Source organism: Cryptomeria japonica, chromosome 8, assembly GCF_030272615.1.
Source record: "Cryptomeria japonica chromosome 8, Sugi_1.0, whole genome shotgun sequence".
NCBI classification, from domain to species: Eukaryota; Viridiplantae; Streptophyta; class Pinopsida; order Cupressales; family Cupressaceae; genus Cryptomeria; species Cryptomeria japonica.
The window spans coordinates 517,465,212-517,482,074 of record NC_081412.1 but is presented as its reverse complement, the minus strand read 5'-3'; the positions used below and the strand labels follow the sequence as shown (position 1 = coordinate 517,482,074).

The 16,863-nt window shown below is 36.7% G+C and overlaps 1 protein-coding gene across 3 annotated transcripts in view; it reads left to right on the top strand.

Moving 5' to 3' along the window:
• LOC131056045 (ribonuclease J) overlaps positions 1-16,863 on the top strand; it is a 210,492-nt gene that overhangs the window by 135,251 nt on the left and 58,378 nt on the right. For all 3 annotated transcript variants that reach the window (XR_009358649.1, XM_059209599.1, XM_057990359.2), the window contains 3 exons: positions 9,860-9,916; positions 10,308-10,499; positions 10,593-10,670. Coding sequence is in view for 2 of the 3 variants with exons in the window: in XM_059209599.1 (XP_059065582.1) it covers positions 9,860-9,916; positions 10,308-10,499; positions 10,593-10,670 (327 nt within the window). In the remaining variant the exon portion in view is untranslated. The remainder of the gene's footprint in view (positions 1-9,859; positions 9,917-10,307; positions 10,500-10,592; positions 10,671-16,863) is intronic.

Genomic DNA, 16,863 nt, shown 5'->3' with positions numbered 1-16,863 from the left:
GCCCCCTCATCCACCCCATTTCGAGACTTTATGGAATATAGCGTAACATGTTTATTAGGCATGCCATATATATGTTGGCATTTGACTGAACTGGTAAAGACTGTTGGTGATATGATTGATTGGTGAATGTGATGAAGAGATTGAGATTCATGTTTGATGACTAAGTCTTGTGCTGTCATTGATGGCAACAATGTTTTTGTAGTCATCTAAGTCTTGGAAGCCAATCGATAAGGTATAACCGGTATAGAAGACAGTTTAACAGAGAATTGGTAATTAGGACTTCAACCGGTAAACAAAGACAGAGTTGCATTCATGCAACCGGTATAGGTGATTGATGAAGAGTTGGATGATGCGGTTTTACAGGAGTGATGGATACAGGTATTTGGTGTTATATTCATGACCGCATTAGCAGATTCAATAGGATGATCGAGATTTGATGTACACAACAGGCTATCTGGAAGAACACTTAGCCGGTAGTGATAAAGTCACTATGATCGGTAAACCGACATAGGTTTTGTCTTGTTTTTGATTTCTTATGTCAGTGGCCGACATAAGTAAGGCGTGTAATGTAAGAATGTCTAGATTCATTGAACCTAGGAAATTGTTCCAAGGTTGTAGCCGACTAAGAGATGTTTATAAAAAGTATGATGAGGTATCAAGTCGGTGTGTGTATAAAGAGTGTGAGATCATTAGCGAAGGATGCAAATTTGATTGTGTGGTGATTAGTGAAGCTCTATATTGATGTGTTGTTGAAGTTTTGAGGATCTGAAGCGAATCTTATTAGACATAGAGGTGTTACATGAAGATCATTTGACTGTTGTTTTCCTAACAGTTTGCAGCAGTAAAATCCCCTAACTGGGTAGGTCCTAACAGGCCTTAATTTGTAAATCCCCTAATAGGGTAGCTCTATATCAGAGTCTTAAATCCTCTTGCAAGGTTGATCCTAACAGGTCAAAGCTCCTAATAGGGCTCATCATATTAAATCCCTTAACCGGGTGACTCCTAACCGGGTCTACTCCTAACAAGCATATTTGTAAGACCTTAACCGGTCAAGATTTCTATTCTGTAGATAGTGAATCTAGGCCACTTATTTAGATTAAATCTAGGCCATTCATCCTTTTTGAAGCTTATTTAAGGGATTGGTTTTCCCTCTTTTTTGTAAGAAGTTCTTGGATTGTTGTGAAAGCTCTGAAGAGATTTGCACGAATTAATACAATGAATTAAGACTACTTTCAAGTTTCCTTGTGAGTGCATGGTCTCCTTCACTTAATTTAGAAAGCTTTCAGTTATGTCTATTTATTTTACATAGCGTTTTTTTCTAATCAAGCATCTGATAGAATCTTTACAGTCCATACCATTAGAGAACAGCTGACTGCTTTTCTTTCCGCATGGTTAATCTGGACCCTTTCATGCTCGGTTCAGTTATCAAATACATACTATGAATGTAGAAGTTCTAATATCATACTTGATAATATGAAAATCTAGTTTCTCCTTTGAAGATTGCACTGGATTTATGCAAACATTGTGTCTAAATAGCTGATGATGTTTAATCTAGTTTCCTGGAGGTGTCTGTCTGCTTGACTGAATTTGCTGTCTTAGTTAGAGTTTGCAGTTCGTCTCTTTCTCTCCCTCTCTATCCTTCCTTCCTTTTCCCCCTTTTTTTTTTTTTTTTAGAAAATCCGTAGTCCTATCAAAACAACATCAAATTAACCAATATCATCCGATGGAAAGATCGTAAAAGTTCCAGGGAACTTATCTGTAAATTGCCAATTAAACGTAAGTCCCCCTTGTGTTTCCAGCAAAAACACATCAAGCCACTGAGAGATCCCGCAGTCAAGACCTGACAAAAGAAACCTTGAGGTTGTCTCCTTTGATCAAACTTATAAAACAGCATTAGAGACTTCCTTATATCAAGAGAGAGTAGGATAATCAGTTGGCTATTCTATTCTGCGTTGGCTGTATGGAGTTTGCAGCAAGTGCGATTTCATCCACGTCAACACATAATCAAACCTTTGAGTGGCTGTAAAATTATTTTCAGTTTGTTTCTTTCTTGGCTGAAGCTCTTTCCAAAACATTTTGGGATTATTTTTACCAAGGAAGATTAGCTCCTCCTTCCTTGTGACAATAATATCAGCTTTTTTTCTTTTTAAAATCTAGAAATCTGCTTGTAAGCTTTAATATCTAAATCTGCCTTTTTTGAGTCTCTCAACATTTTCCTTGTCATCTTACATTCTTCATCAAACCAAGCATTGACCGGAAAGCAATTTGTGTTAGCTTTCTTATTTTTTGCTCTTTTGCACACTGCAAGGGCTTTATGAATTAAATCTGTTATTTCGTGACTATGAAGGCCATGTGACGAAACTTTCATCTTCTTAGAAAACCTCTCAAGTATTATCTTGAAGGTATTACAATTTTTTGAGTCAAAAGAATCCTACCCTTTGCAGGTGATTGCTGAGAACATTGAGAATTCGTCCCATACTGCTGCTTTTCAGCCCAAGAGAAGGTTAAATCAATCGGTCTATGGTCTGATTTTAAGTCCCAATTCTGCTCACCAATTAGAACTTATTCCATTTTCTCACACAAGCTATGAGAGCAAATTGCATAATCAACAACACTTGCCCCATTGTAAGTATTGCAAGTGAAACTACCTGATTTAGCCCATCTAGCTAAACCATTGCAAATGATTAGATCAAAACCACCACACAAGGAAAGCAATTCCTCACCAAAGTGATTGTAACCTTTGATGTCTTCCGAGACTCTTGTCCACTGATGCATGCTCGCTTCAACAAGCCATATAGGATTGCAATCATCTTTGCTACAAAAAATAATAGCTTGCTCACTTGCAGTCCTAGCATTGAAATCGCCCACCAAAAGAACATCACCTTGCTGGGCAAACTCAACAATGTCTCTCTTTAAGGCCCCAAAGGGGTCTTTGCGATCTAACCCATTAAAATTGTGGGTTTTTGAAACTTTTGGAGCAAAATAACAAGCAGCAATTTTAACAAGACTATCATTTTCAGAGATTTTGAACCAAAGAAACTCTTTATTTGGGTCCTCCCTTTCAAGTTGAATTATGCGACCTTCCTTTTCTCTCACTAAAACCATAAAACCTCCGTGTCCTTTGCCATTACCTGCTGCCTTGTTCCACACTGCCATCTTTAAATATCCTTCAAACAAAGGAGTTTTACAACCATCATGCTCATGTGTCTCCATGAGACAAATAATGTCCCTATTTTATGCAATAGGACCTAACCCAGGCCCACGCCTCCAAGGGTACCCTCTACAATTCCAACAAACTACACTCATGGAAACCTGGGTAGGGATTGATTGCTATTTGTTTTGGTGCACAAGACTCAAAGTTGAGTCTTTGTCTCTATTTGACCATGCTGGCCTTGCTGCTTCACTTTCCCCTAATGAGTTCACTGCCATTTTACTGTTATCTGCTCACCGTGTTAAATTAGACTGAGGGCCAAAACAAGCAATTACAGCTTTGCCTTTGTATAACCATGCCCTTTTTCCTTCATTTCTTTCTGCTTTAACCTTTGCCATCTCCCCTTTTCTCTCCTCTTGTTGTCTAACAGTTAAATCTTCATCTAAAAAGAAGCGAGAACCTCTCAAGAGCTGCGTCTTGCTTAAAACACCTTGTCTTTCACTAACGCTTGACATGACGACTTTGATGGGTCTAGCTCTCTCAAGAGCTTCTTTTTGATTAAAACACCCTGTCTATCATGAACGCTTGACATGATGACTTTTCTTTAAGGAGCATCCAAGCAAACTCAAGTTTGGGTGGGCTTTTGTAATCTCGGGTCTCTAGGTGAAAATGCGAATTTTCAGGACTTAGGACTCTGGCCAGTTCAAAATTCCAGGTTGAATCATCTTTCAAAGCTCAACTCTCTTATTCTTGCAATCTATTCTGCCATATAAGACAAAACTCCTACATAGGACCTTAACGAGGCAAACAACAAAAAAGGGGGGGGGACCCTGTTGACGATAGGGAGTGTGTGCAAGGCACAACAAGTAGTAGTGTGAAATGTGGGGGTTTGGAAATAGCACCCCTAGTGGGGTTGAGGGGAAACACCCGTCATGGGGGTTTGTGGGCAGCATCCCTTGTGGGGTCACTCGGTAGAACCAAGCCCAAATCAAAGCCTTGGAGAACACACAAGCCTTCACTATTTCCCATCAGACTTTATTCAGCAGAGCCAGAGTCACATCTGAAAATGTAAGTAGGAGATCTGCAGGTTGAAAAGCAGTGGCTTTTATCATTACTGCAGAGTTTTGATGACCTTCAGTGGCTTTCAACCATGGTGCAGCAGGTGTATTTTGAGTTGTCCAGGACAATTTCATCTCCAGCAGGGTGTTGTTTACAATGAAGTTCAACTTTTCAGATGCACAAATAGTGCCCTGTGTATCGATCAATTCTCAGGAATCATAGGCTGCTGTCAACTGAGTAGTTCACTGTTATGTTATACCTTAGCAAGATTTTTATTACGAATAAAACTCATATTTTTGTTGCTGCTGAGTGTCTAGGGTTTAAAAAATGATCTTGCTTATCAAACGTACTGCTGATGACTTCTAGATTGCTAAGGTTTCAATTATGACAAGTTAATCCTTTTGGTGATCATTTCCAGAATATGATTAGGGTTTTGGTTGTTTAAAGGCATGAGTTCAATATGCATAACATCATCATATTGGTATTTCGGAAAGTAGAATATTATGTGCTCTAAGATTTTTGATGTCTAAGATTGTGGATTTCATTTAGGATTTGGTGGAGAGAGGTCAACAAAGAAGTGTTTTGTATTTGCGTAGTCAATGTGGGTGAATTTTCAGCATTTCATGGTTTCTTGAAAAGATTTGCCAGGATTAGAGTGGAAGAACTTTGTCAGAATTGTCTCTGGATCTGCATGTCAAGATTGGCCATTTTTAGCTACCACCATTTTTAAGGAGATGAGCATATTTTGAGGAGTCTATTTCTAGACAAGCTATATTTAGACAACCTTGTATAAGGTCTATTATTAGTTGATAGTTATCCTTATGAGGGATCAATTCAAAGATTGCTTGTTTTAGGTCTTTGTATTTGTAGGCAATTGTGCAATAAAGCATGCTTCATGTGCAAGAAAACTATTCTTAAGCTAGAAGTTAGATTTTTATATATTTCTCATCTAATAATGCTTGCTTTATGGTCATGCTAGATCATTATAACAAAGCCGCCCAACTCAGCAGAATCCCATGCCAGTATCTAAGATATTAATCAACAATGAATGCAAACCTCGATAATGACAGTATCATCAGAACTATAATCTTCTAGTATCCAAAATTATGTCTCTAGGCAAGGCGTCCATATCAAAAGATCTTCACAAATAAACCTGAACCCCCTTGCAAATTTGTCTCTGAAAGAGACTTTACATATTTGAGAGAAAACAACTGTACAAACATTGTGAAATATGTAATTGATATCACCAACCCTGGCTAGGGTAGATGGTCTTACTACCAAAACCAGCAATCCCTTAGGGTTTTTGTCCTAGTGTTTCAAGCTCCAAGAAGTTCTTCAAATCAATAAGAGAGAATAACCAAGCATATCTCAAATGATGCTTAAGCTGCTCTTTTATAACCACTAGAGAAGCTTCGAGACACTTTTTAGGTTTTCCCTCTCTTTTTAATTTAAAATTATGCTCAAGGAAATAATAAAGCGACTTTATAAAAATCTCACTTTAATTACCATTTTATTTTTTTTAGTTTGGTAAATGCTGTCATAGGGGACAGCTCCTTTTATGTTGAGATTGAATACAAATTACAAAAAAATGTGGATGAAGATCATAATTCCTTGAGCACATTCTATGAGCCTTTCCAGTTGTGTTGGAGGGAATAAATCTCCGTTTTTGCTTACAAAGTCGCTGATTGGTCAAGTGACATCTCCTCAAAGCTCGCTTGGTACATTTTTAGAGCTTTCTTTGTGATCCTCTCCTTCTGAACAACTTTTTATCAAAAATACTTCCTACAAAACCTTGTGCTGGAACCAGTGTGATAGTTGGAAGCACCATCATTACCATTAAGTTGTTTTCTTTGGACGAGAATCGACTGGCAAGATATTTTAGGGGTTTTTGACAGCACTTGGTTTGCCCAGATTCTCATTGGGATATCTTCCTTTCCTCCTATCAATATCTGCCATACCAGCATCTATCTTTACGATTTGTTCTAAGCCCTGCCAGTCCTTGATGGTATCCAAAATGACTTATGTTTGTTCTTGGTGGATGGTACTTTTTGTTAGGAAATCCGCAGCCTCATTTGCCTCTCGATATACATGTGATAATGTTATCCGTTCCATTCAATCTAGGAATAGATTTATCCTCTCGATCCATGCATTAAATTTCCAACTTGGAGCTGATCGCTTAGTTATTACATTGATTACTATCAAGGAGTCACCTTCCACATCTATCTGATTTAGATTTTTCTCCCTACATAACTTGAGGCCAGCATGAAGAGCAGCAAACTCGGCATTGTTGTTTGACTGGATAGGGAGTTTGATCACTCCTACCCATACAATATTTCCATTGTCATTCCTTAATATGAAACCGGCACCGGACTGTCCTGGATTGTGTTGTGATGCCCCCAACAAAATTTAACTTGAGCCTGCCCAAAGGGGGTAGCGTCCTGTGAACATTGTTTCTTTTTGTAGGTGTTATGAAGTCACGCTTTGGCTTGATCAAATGAGGTCATTTCTTCATCATTTTTTCATCCCATGCATTGAAGTATATGCATTTTCTGTTGGCTACTCTTGTGTTTAGATGTTCACTTATACCGATTTCTATATTGCTGATCAAAGATCTGATTGAAGTCTCCTTTTTCTTGAAAATTCTTTCGTTACGCTCTTTCCATAAATGCCATATTACTTGTGCAGGAATTTCTTGCCATAGTTCTTCCCACAGAGAACCTTTAAGCAATTATGGCCTATTGTTAAATTTGTTCACTAGATCATTTTGAAGATGGCCATACCATTCCAATTTACTACATACATGGGACTAGCACTCCTGAGCTACCTTGAATTGTACAAGTAGATGGTTTGTTGATTCCTCTGATTCTTTGCATAGCACGCACCAATGGGGTCCCACAATGCCAATTTTCTGTTGTCTTTCTCTTGTGAGGATCCTATTGTGGAGAGCCATCCAAACAAAAGCCCCTGCTTTAGGGAGTACTTGTGTCCCCCAACAAAGGTCTTTGGGCCACAAATCTTGTGCTTGTTCTGAATTAGCTATTTTGAAACCAATATTGACTGAATAATTCCCTGATTTAGCTGTGCACCATATTATTTCATCTTTCCCCGTCGTCAACCAAAGCCTCCTTTTGTCTAACTTTCTTAAGTCCCTGCACGCTGGTTCTACCATTTCAAAATCCTTCCATTTTATGGATGGGACACCATCTTTGTGATATACTTTAAAATAATTATTCAATCCTTCCCCATATGCTTGCTCCGTAGATTGGATGGCAGTCACCAGCTTTGTATAGGAGTCCAGTGCACAGTACCCATTCCATGAATCCTGCCAAAAGGATGCTTGTGCCCCATCTCTAATCCTCCAAGAGAGATGATTTCTAATAATATGTCTGCATTTAACGATGAAATTCCGTGTTGCAGATCCTTTGGGCGGATTTGCAACAGTGAGAATACGATTTGGGCCTTTTGTGTCCAAATATTTTGTGGCTAGTAATTTACTACAAAGTGCTTCTGGATGTTTAAAAATTTTCCACACCAATTTAGTCCCAAAAGCCATTTTGCATAGTCCTAGATCTTGTATATTGGCTCCCCCTGATTTTTTCATATTTGGTTACTTTTTTCCATGCGATTAGAGGCACCCTTCTTTTATTGTTTGACCCTTCCCATAAGAACTTCCGTTGCTGGGCATAAATTACCATTAAAGTTACTTTATAAACTTTATAAAATTAATTAATTAATATTACCCCTATAAAAGACTTTTGGTGGATAATATTAAATAATTAAATTAATTTATTCCCTTTATCCTGACTGTAGCCCATGGCAATTAAATAGTCTAATAAGTCCTCCTGGTGCGACTATGCGGAAGGGGACATTACATATTTCTTTCAATGGCCTTTTAAACAGAGTTACCCGGGGACGCGTCCCCGACCTGAAAACCCCCGTCCCCGTCCTGGGGACGTTTCGGGGACTTGGGGACGGCCAGGGGACGTTTCCCCCCGTCCCCAAATTGCCCTGTTTTTTGAGGGGACATCCCCGAAACGGGGGGACGCCTGCCCTAGCTTTGGGGGATGTTCGTACGTCCTGGGGACGGCTGGGGACGGCTGGGACGTCCCCAATCCGTCCCAGGGACGGCCAGACGTCCCCCATTCTAAGGCCCTTAAAAAATATTAAAAAAATTAAAAAAGTTGTATTTTTAATTTTTATTTAAATTTTCTAATATAGGCCCCTTATTAATTCAAATTGTTATTAAAAATAAAAAAAATTAAAAGATAACATTAATTAAATTTTAAATTTATTAATTTAATTCATAATTTTGACAATGAAACTATATGGCAGCAATGTAGCCTTTGGGCATTTTGACACAAAGATTAGAAAATCGCCAAACTCGGCGACTCAATAGAAAAATAACACCCAACGCCTTTATTAAAGTATAGCACCCGCTGCCCCTTGACCCCACCTTGGGGGCGCTGCCTCCAAACCCCCGTTGAAAAATATGGGGGGAAACTGCGTCGATCGAAGTAGGGAAAATTTAACCTCCGAGTCTATTGATATGCATATTGACAATGTGAATGAATTGAAATTCTGATTTATGAATGCATAATTGCATATTGTGTATTGAGTATTAACAATGTTGTATGTTCAGAATTTACATTCTAAAATGTTTTCAACTTTTCATAGTATCATACACATGCTATATCCATGTTTTATTGTTTTCATATGAATATAATGTATGTATGCATGCTTTATCCATGTTTTCATATGAACATTTAGAATTTTGAAATTTTCCTATATTTTATATAACTGTCCCCTTTGCCGTCCCCCGCCGTCCCCAAATTTGGCAAAACAATTTGCCGTCCCGGAAATACGTCCTGCCGTCCCCTGCCGTCCCCGTCCGGGAAACTCGGGGTAACTTTGCTTTTAAACTCTTATTAGGGTCCTTTAAGATGTTTTTACTATACTAAGTTACTAGACTAGGGTTTGTTATTATTATTTTTGTTTTTTTCTGAAATTAATGCTTTATGTAACATTCTCAAACAAGTGAGTTACAATTTACTACCATTAGTTGCTTGCAACATCTTGACCTATGCCATTTGTGTAATATGATTCAATAACATCTTTCTTAGATTAGATTTAAGTATTGAGCTTAAATAAAGACACATTAGATGAGGATTTATGGGATTGATGGTACACTTAAGATGAAAACTAGGACTGTAAAAGATCTCCCAGTGCTCTTTTTTTCCAAACAATATCATCACAACCATCTAAATAGGTAATTATCAAATTATTTTTCGGAAAAATAAAAAACAGGTGTATAACTGATACATATAAGAGCAGTTCTTCATTTGATATTTTTGTTTCAATCTTTAATAGTTTTCTAAGTAAAAGGGAAACAACTTTGCATATGGTTTCTGCTATCCTCTACCTCTCAGTGGAGCTAAATTTATTGTTGTAATAAGGTGTAGTTCCCTGTTTTTTTTGTGTTGATTGGATTGGTCACTGATCAATAAATTAATTCAAAGTGAAATTCTTGGCTAAGGTTAGCATAATAGGAAGACTGTGTGCACTTGTTCCATGTTTGTCATTGAATGTTTGCTTGCAATACAGAAGAAGTTCACGGATTTTCTTAAACTATGTCACTGCTATTTGGAATAGGTTATTCCAGCGTTGGATCCCCATACACTGGTTTACTCGTCATCATTCACAATGGAGGTATGCTTTTAGATGTAAATAAATGTGCTTGTCAATAGATATTATTTTGAGTTTCTGTTCTACTGCTATTTGAAGAATGGAATTCATTAATGGAATGTCGAAGCTGCTCGTTTGTTTGGGTGTGTGATGGAGATGAGATTGAGCTTGAAGTGTTCTTAACATGGAAATTGTATGGGCAATTTATTTCCATTGATGGCTAACAAATTTCACAAAGCTCTAGATTAGCTGTTTCAGAAACATGCAACCATGGAATGATAATTTTGGGATTGAGATATGAGGAAAAAGTCATTTCTTTTATGATGCAAATTCTCATCTTATCAGATAATATGACAAATGGTGAACAGTTACAGAGATTAATAAAATAGATGTGTGGGATGTCACTTATGGGCAGCTTATAAAGAGACGATTAAAAGAGTTTAATATTCCAATTAATGGAAGATTTAAACTCTTTAAAATGAGAGAGAGGTTCGATGCTGGGCCATTTCAAATCGAACCTATACGGGTTACACATTCCATTCCAGATTGTTGTGGATTGGTGCTTCGATGCAAAGATGGGACAATTTTCCATACTGGAGACTGGAAGGTAATAGAACTCTTTTGTTAGCAAATAATGTAACACAGAAATAAACTTATTATGCTTCTGATATAAATACATTAATTCCTGCATTTGTTAAAGATTGACGAGTCACCAGTGGATGGAAACACTTTTGATCGGATGGCTCTAGAAGAACTGGCAAAGGAAGGTGTTACTTTGGTGAGTCAATGTAATTCTGTTAGCGGTGGAATTCTAACTTTCTATTTAGTTTAGATTTTGTTCTTTGTTCAGTTTGAAGTTATAATTTATACAAACATTATCTTGAGAAGATATGTGATTCTTTGCAGCAATATTTTGTTTGTCATACCTGAATTAATTTTATTTTTGTGGTACATTAAAATTTTAAAAAGAAAATAAAAGAGTTTGCATTGGAAGCTTATAAATATGTCAAACATTAAAAAATCTATATTTATATAAAAATTTAAATGTACAAAATACAAAATATCTGAGATTTCTTCTGTGAATCAGAATAACTGTTATTCATTGTTTCGAGAACTCTCAGACCTTAAGATCAACTGATTACAGTCACTTTTGCACAGCTGCTTTTAATGTTCATCATTTGTCATATGGATTATGGAGAGAAACATAACGTATTTCAAGGTATGTGATCACAGCAACTAATAAGAAGTAGATGATATGTGATCTTCTATATGCAAAAGAATTTAGCTATAGTAGCATAAAATTTTGGTACATAGGATCTGTCCATTATTGATTTTTCTGGATGACAAGAGACATCTTCTGGATTCTGTTACCAGCCTTGCAGTGGATGCTTTGCCTAGCTGTTCTCATGCAAAGTTTCTCATCTTCTAAGGAAATAATGAATTTTAGAGAATTCAATGTAGGGGACTAGCTGGTATCAAAATGGATATAGACTGCTGTTTGACACCAAGAATGATGGTGGACGTCCTAAAACACTTAATTGCAGAAGGCTCCAATATCACTTTCTTCAGTGTTTTTTGAGAAATGACAGAATTTGCTGGAGGGAGACACTCCTGGATCTTGGAGAAGCAATATTTCATGAGACTTTGATAGTTTGATGGTGAGCTCATGGACCTTCTCCATATTTATGCTCTTTGTTTGATTATTTTTTTTTGTCGGACTGGTCACTATTGCCTTGTGGGCTGTTGTTAGGTTTAGATGCCATGATCAAGGGGTGTCTCTTCCGTCAAATTCACCCAAGACTTTCATCTGGCCTCATCTGTTGGAAATTGGAATTAAATCTGGTAGTTTACCTAATTCAACTTTCGACTTTTTTTTAATGCATGTAACATATCTCTTGGGGCTTTGAACCTAGTTCTTCATTATTAAAGACTCACTGTTTTATCTCTTGACCTCATCCCATTGGACCTCTGTGTTTGACTTGATGAAGATACACTTATTTCGAACTTCATACAAAATGTCCACACACCATTTGTACAGCTCTTCCTATCTGATGAGAATTTACAAATTGAGTGTCTATTTAGCCAAGCTATGCCAAGTAAGGGTTCTGTTGATGCATGTTTTATGACACTCTCCGACATAGAACAAAATACCAAGTATTCTATCCTCTCTTGAACAAGAAAACCTCAAATGCTGAACAATGTGATCGATTAAGGCTACCACAAGGTTTACAAATGTTATATCTAGACAATGTAATGGACAGACTCAATGATTGATGTGATTTGCTGTTTACACAAAGGGACTTACGCTTTTCATTGGAACTGGATTACTAAACTGACTTGAACTTCAAATAAAGACAAAAGGGATAAGGGTTAGACAAATCTAATCTTAGAATCTAAGAACAATGATGATAATGGATAGTGCTTTAGAAAGACAAATTCCTTATGTAACTACTTTCTACTTAACTGGAGATAGCTTACAATGCCATAGAAAGAGTGCAATCTTTCAAGGTAGTGAAAGATTTTCATATTGCAAACATCCATCTAAATACCCAATGTTGGCGCAATCCAAATGAATATCCACAATCGAACTACTACCAAAATGAGCTTCAAACTAACCATACATTGCAATTTGCAATCAACAGACTACAAATGGTATGAACCAAGGATTTCATCAAATAGCTTAATACTTCACCATTACAATCAATGAACTTTAACGAAAACTTGAGAAGTAGAAATCATGCAAAATGTTGAAACAACACACAAAGATCCACCATATCTTCAATGAAAATTATGTATTAATTTCAACATAGTTTTGGCAATAGTTTCTGATCTCATCGTGCTACTACTTATACTGCTATTCTATTGCTCTATTATTAACCTTTACAAATGCAAAGGCCAAGCCTTATATAGACTTTGAGTTACAAAATGAAGGGCCCAGATTGATTCTAAATCAACAGCCAAGATAATTCTATGAAATTCTAAGGTGGAGTTAGTTATAACTACCACCCGATACATTTAAAATCCTCCAATGAGAAAATTGCAAGTCTTTGAATGCACGTCCTTTGAAGGAAAAGGACCAATGAAAATTAACATAGCCTCAATGGCACAATTTACAAGGAGTAGATGATGACACTACATTCAATGCATCCACATGTCCACTTGCTTTCCTTTGGATAAGTCAGGTTTGATGAATCCAAACATCTTTACCTTGAATTGTTTGATTGGTTGGAGATGAGGAGCCGCCACCTCAGCTTGCATATCTTGTAAACTTTCTCCTCCTTGCATTTCTAGCAATATCTCTTGATACTCAACATCATCTAGCTTTTGACTGATTGTGATGATTCCTCTTTGTTTCAACTCCACTTCTGTATCATCATAAAGAAGTCTTGAATTTCTAACTTTGATTAACACTTTTGAAACTATCTTCCTTGTCTTCATTATGCATTTTCTTCTTCATCTTTGGAATTCTTTGTGATGCTTTGCATTTCATCTTCCTCTTTGAAATCCTTTTGCTATCTTCCTTGTCTCCATCAATGTCTCGGTCCTTGATGTCTTTGACTTTGAGCACCTCCAAATTGTGAAGTCCTTTCTCCGTCACTCGCCATTGCTCCATGTAATCGTACCTGCAAAGAAAAAGAACACCTTGGGTCAAGGTTTCAAATGAAAAATAAAATGCAAGAGAATTGTAGAGAACTTTAAAATAATTTTCCCGACCAACAAATCTTCAAAGGGAGGTTGTGAAATAGGTTTCATCTTAAACAACAAATTCACTTGGATTTTATCAATAGCATTAAAACATCTTACAAAACCTTTTAAAACTGCTGTTTGTCACCATTTTCTAGCAAATAAATGAATCTTATTATCTTCTGATTTTATCTCTTAACAGTTCTGGAATACTTTGAAATTATTTGAAAATGATGCTCCAGATCTGGAAATAATCCAACTGGAGATGAAGATCCTTCAAATCTGTATGTAGAAGACTTGAATTCTGCTCAAGGAATCACCTCCTTTCAACTCACAACAACAACTTCTTATGCTCTTGGTTTTTCAAATTCAAGCACCTCTCTCCTTTTCGCTTGACTTGATTTGAAATCTGATTTTCCTGTTCAGATTCACACTCTTCTGCTGCAACTTATTCCTTATTCTGCTCTTTAATTGATGAGGAATTCACTCTGCCTTTAATTCTTTCTCGAATCTGCTATTGAATTCATTGACTTTTGCTCTGCTATTGCTTTGTTTTTGAATTGATATACAACTGCTTGTTTGTTCTTGCCCTTATATGCAGTCAAAGGCAATTGCATTTTCTTTTGTGAAGTCAGTTATTATTGTATATCATTGCAGTTAATTCTATGTTGAGCTGACTTTGAGCAAGATTTTTGAGCGGGTTTTAGAGGCAACCATTCATAGCTGAGATGAGAGCTTCTTGTGTATAACTTTTTTTTGGGATTTTGCTTCCTCATGTATGAACTTTTTCGGGGATTTTGAGAGTCATGTATTAAATTTTTCGGAGATTTGGAGAATACATGCATTGGAGAAATCGGCAATTTTTAATGTGCATTCATTGCAAGGGGGGTTTTCAGACCTTCCCTTGCATTCCTTTGTCAAAACTCACCATTCACTTCTGATGGAAATCACTCCTTCATTCTGTTCTGCTGGAATTGTTTTGAACTGAAATGAATGGGAAAGTCGATCCTCCTTGCCTCTCTTTCATAGAGATTTGAAGGTAATTGTTTATCTTCTCAATAGGTCGGCCTCCATCCTCTTACACATTTGCACTTTTCCAGAGAATTTCACCTATGCTAAGTCGGCCTTATGATTCATTGATTCTCCTTCATGTTAGCGTTAACTTCCCCTTCACACTTTTTGGTGGTTTAATCCAAGTCGGCCCTCCTTTTCTCTTGCATTATTACCCATGCCTTGAGAGATATATATGTAAGGTTGAGCGCTCATTTCCTCCAAACGGATATGCATGTGCTTAATCACTAATTCCAACAAATTTCTGCCTGCTCCACAATTTTGTGGATTTTAAGTGTTCATGCATGATTCTGGTTGGGGATTTGACTCACTCATGTATAAACTTGACAAAAATGCAAGATGAAATGAGACTTATTCATGCCTTCCCAATCAGATCTTAGACTTGTGTATGCATTCCTTGGCGAGATTAACCTCTTTGCATGTATAAAATTTCAATAATTCAAGGTGGGGATTTCATTTCTGCATGCACAAAAGTGCAAAATGTAAAGTTGTCTTGCACAATATGGTGAAAATGCAAGGTTGTCTTGCTGAAAATTTTCACAAATTTCTTGCAGTTTTATTTCCTCTCTTGGAATGATTTACTTTGCGATTTGAGGAGGAAATGCATATGATGCTTGCTTGTAATTCCGCTCAAGGCAATTTTACAATTTCAATCTTAGTATTTTATTTTTGATCAAAATTGCAAAGTGGTTTAACAATGTGAAGTGGAATTTTTCACTTAGGTTTTGCAACTTCAATCAAAATTTCACCTTTTTACTTTGCCATGTTGAACAATGTATTTCATGAATTTTGGAATTCATTGCAAGTTTTGTAAATGATGTTCAATTTACATTCAATATGCAAGTTATAATTCTATTATCTAATTTTGTATTATTTAATTTCTTATTGTATATATCTAACTATCTTCTTGCTTGTGGCAGATGAGAGGAGCATTTAATATTTTCTATATCCTATCTCAAGAATGCCACTTACTATAAGTATATGACAAAGAAGGCATGGTCAAGCAATGCCTTGATCGGTCATGATCGATCAAGACATTACTTGATCGTACCTTTTTGTTTATACTAACAAAAGCATGTTACGGTAAATGCCAATCGGTGATTATAACCGAAGTTCATCGGTGTATTAACCCAACGCTAACAACCGATAGTATATCGGTGGCTGTCAATGCTAACAGCCGATAGTTATCGGTGTGTTAGCCTTGACAACAGATAACTATCGGTGACTAATACATTGCCACCCGATATGCATTCCGATAGCCCGATATATATTATATGCGCTCCGATATAATATTATATGTAACCCGATATAATATATATTCAATTCGGTATATATTAATCGGTATCATCATTATTTATGTTTAATTGATATTCATCTAAATACATGATTCATTGGATAGATGAACATGAGGAAGATACATAGTGTGATTATCAATAGATTGCCCATATGCAAGTATAGAATGGCTATCAAAGATGAATTAATTGCTTGATGGTTTTATCATAGTTATCGATATGATAAATGATTGAATGAGAGACTTCATTTATCTCTCATTCAATCATTTATCTTACCGAAGCTATTATGCATTAACAAGTTTAAACAACTTCTTTCTTGATTCCACATTGCCTATACACTTTTGTGCAAGGAAATTTTTACTTTCAAACTTTCAAACTTTGCACTATCAAAATTTCATAACTTTCTTGCAATGATTTTAGTGTCACATTTTCACAATTTTAACCCTCGACTTACTCCTAGACTTGACAAAATGAAACCCTTCATTCGAAGGCTAGAAACTAAAATTATTGCCAAGCTAAGCAAAACTAAGCAAAACAACTAAGCTAATGAGCAAAAAAGAGGGGTCTTCATTTGCAATGGGGCGTGTGTGTTTACAACACAATAAGTTCTTTAGAGCTCAACAGGGATTTCTTGTGCTTCCATCAATTATAACCTCATCTTTGTTATCTCAATAAATTTCTCTAAGTATTTGGATTGCTTGCACTGCAGATTTAGCCAATAGAACTTGTTGGTAAGTGTCTAGCATATCCCCTCGAGATTCGTGACATGGCCTAATAGCCTCCTGTGAGATTCTTAACTGGGATGGTATCGGTTTCTTGAATAGATGCATCTTTTGAGAGAAACGACCAGCTCAACTCCGTATAAGTGGTATCAGAGCAGGGTCGTGTTGTGCGTATAGCACACACACCCCGTCATTGACAAGG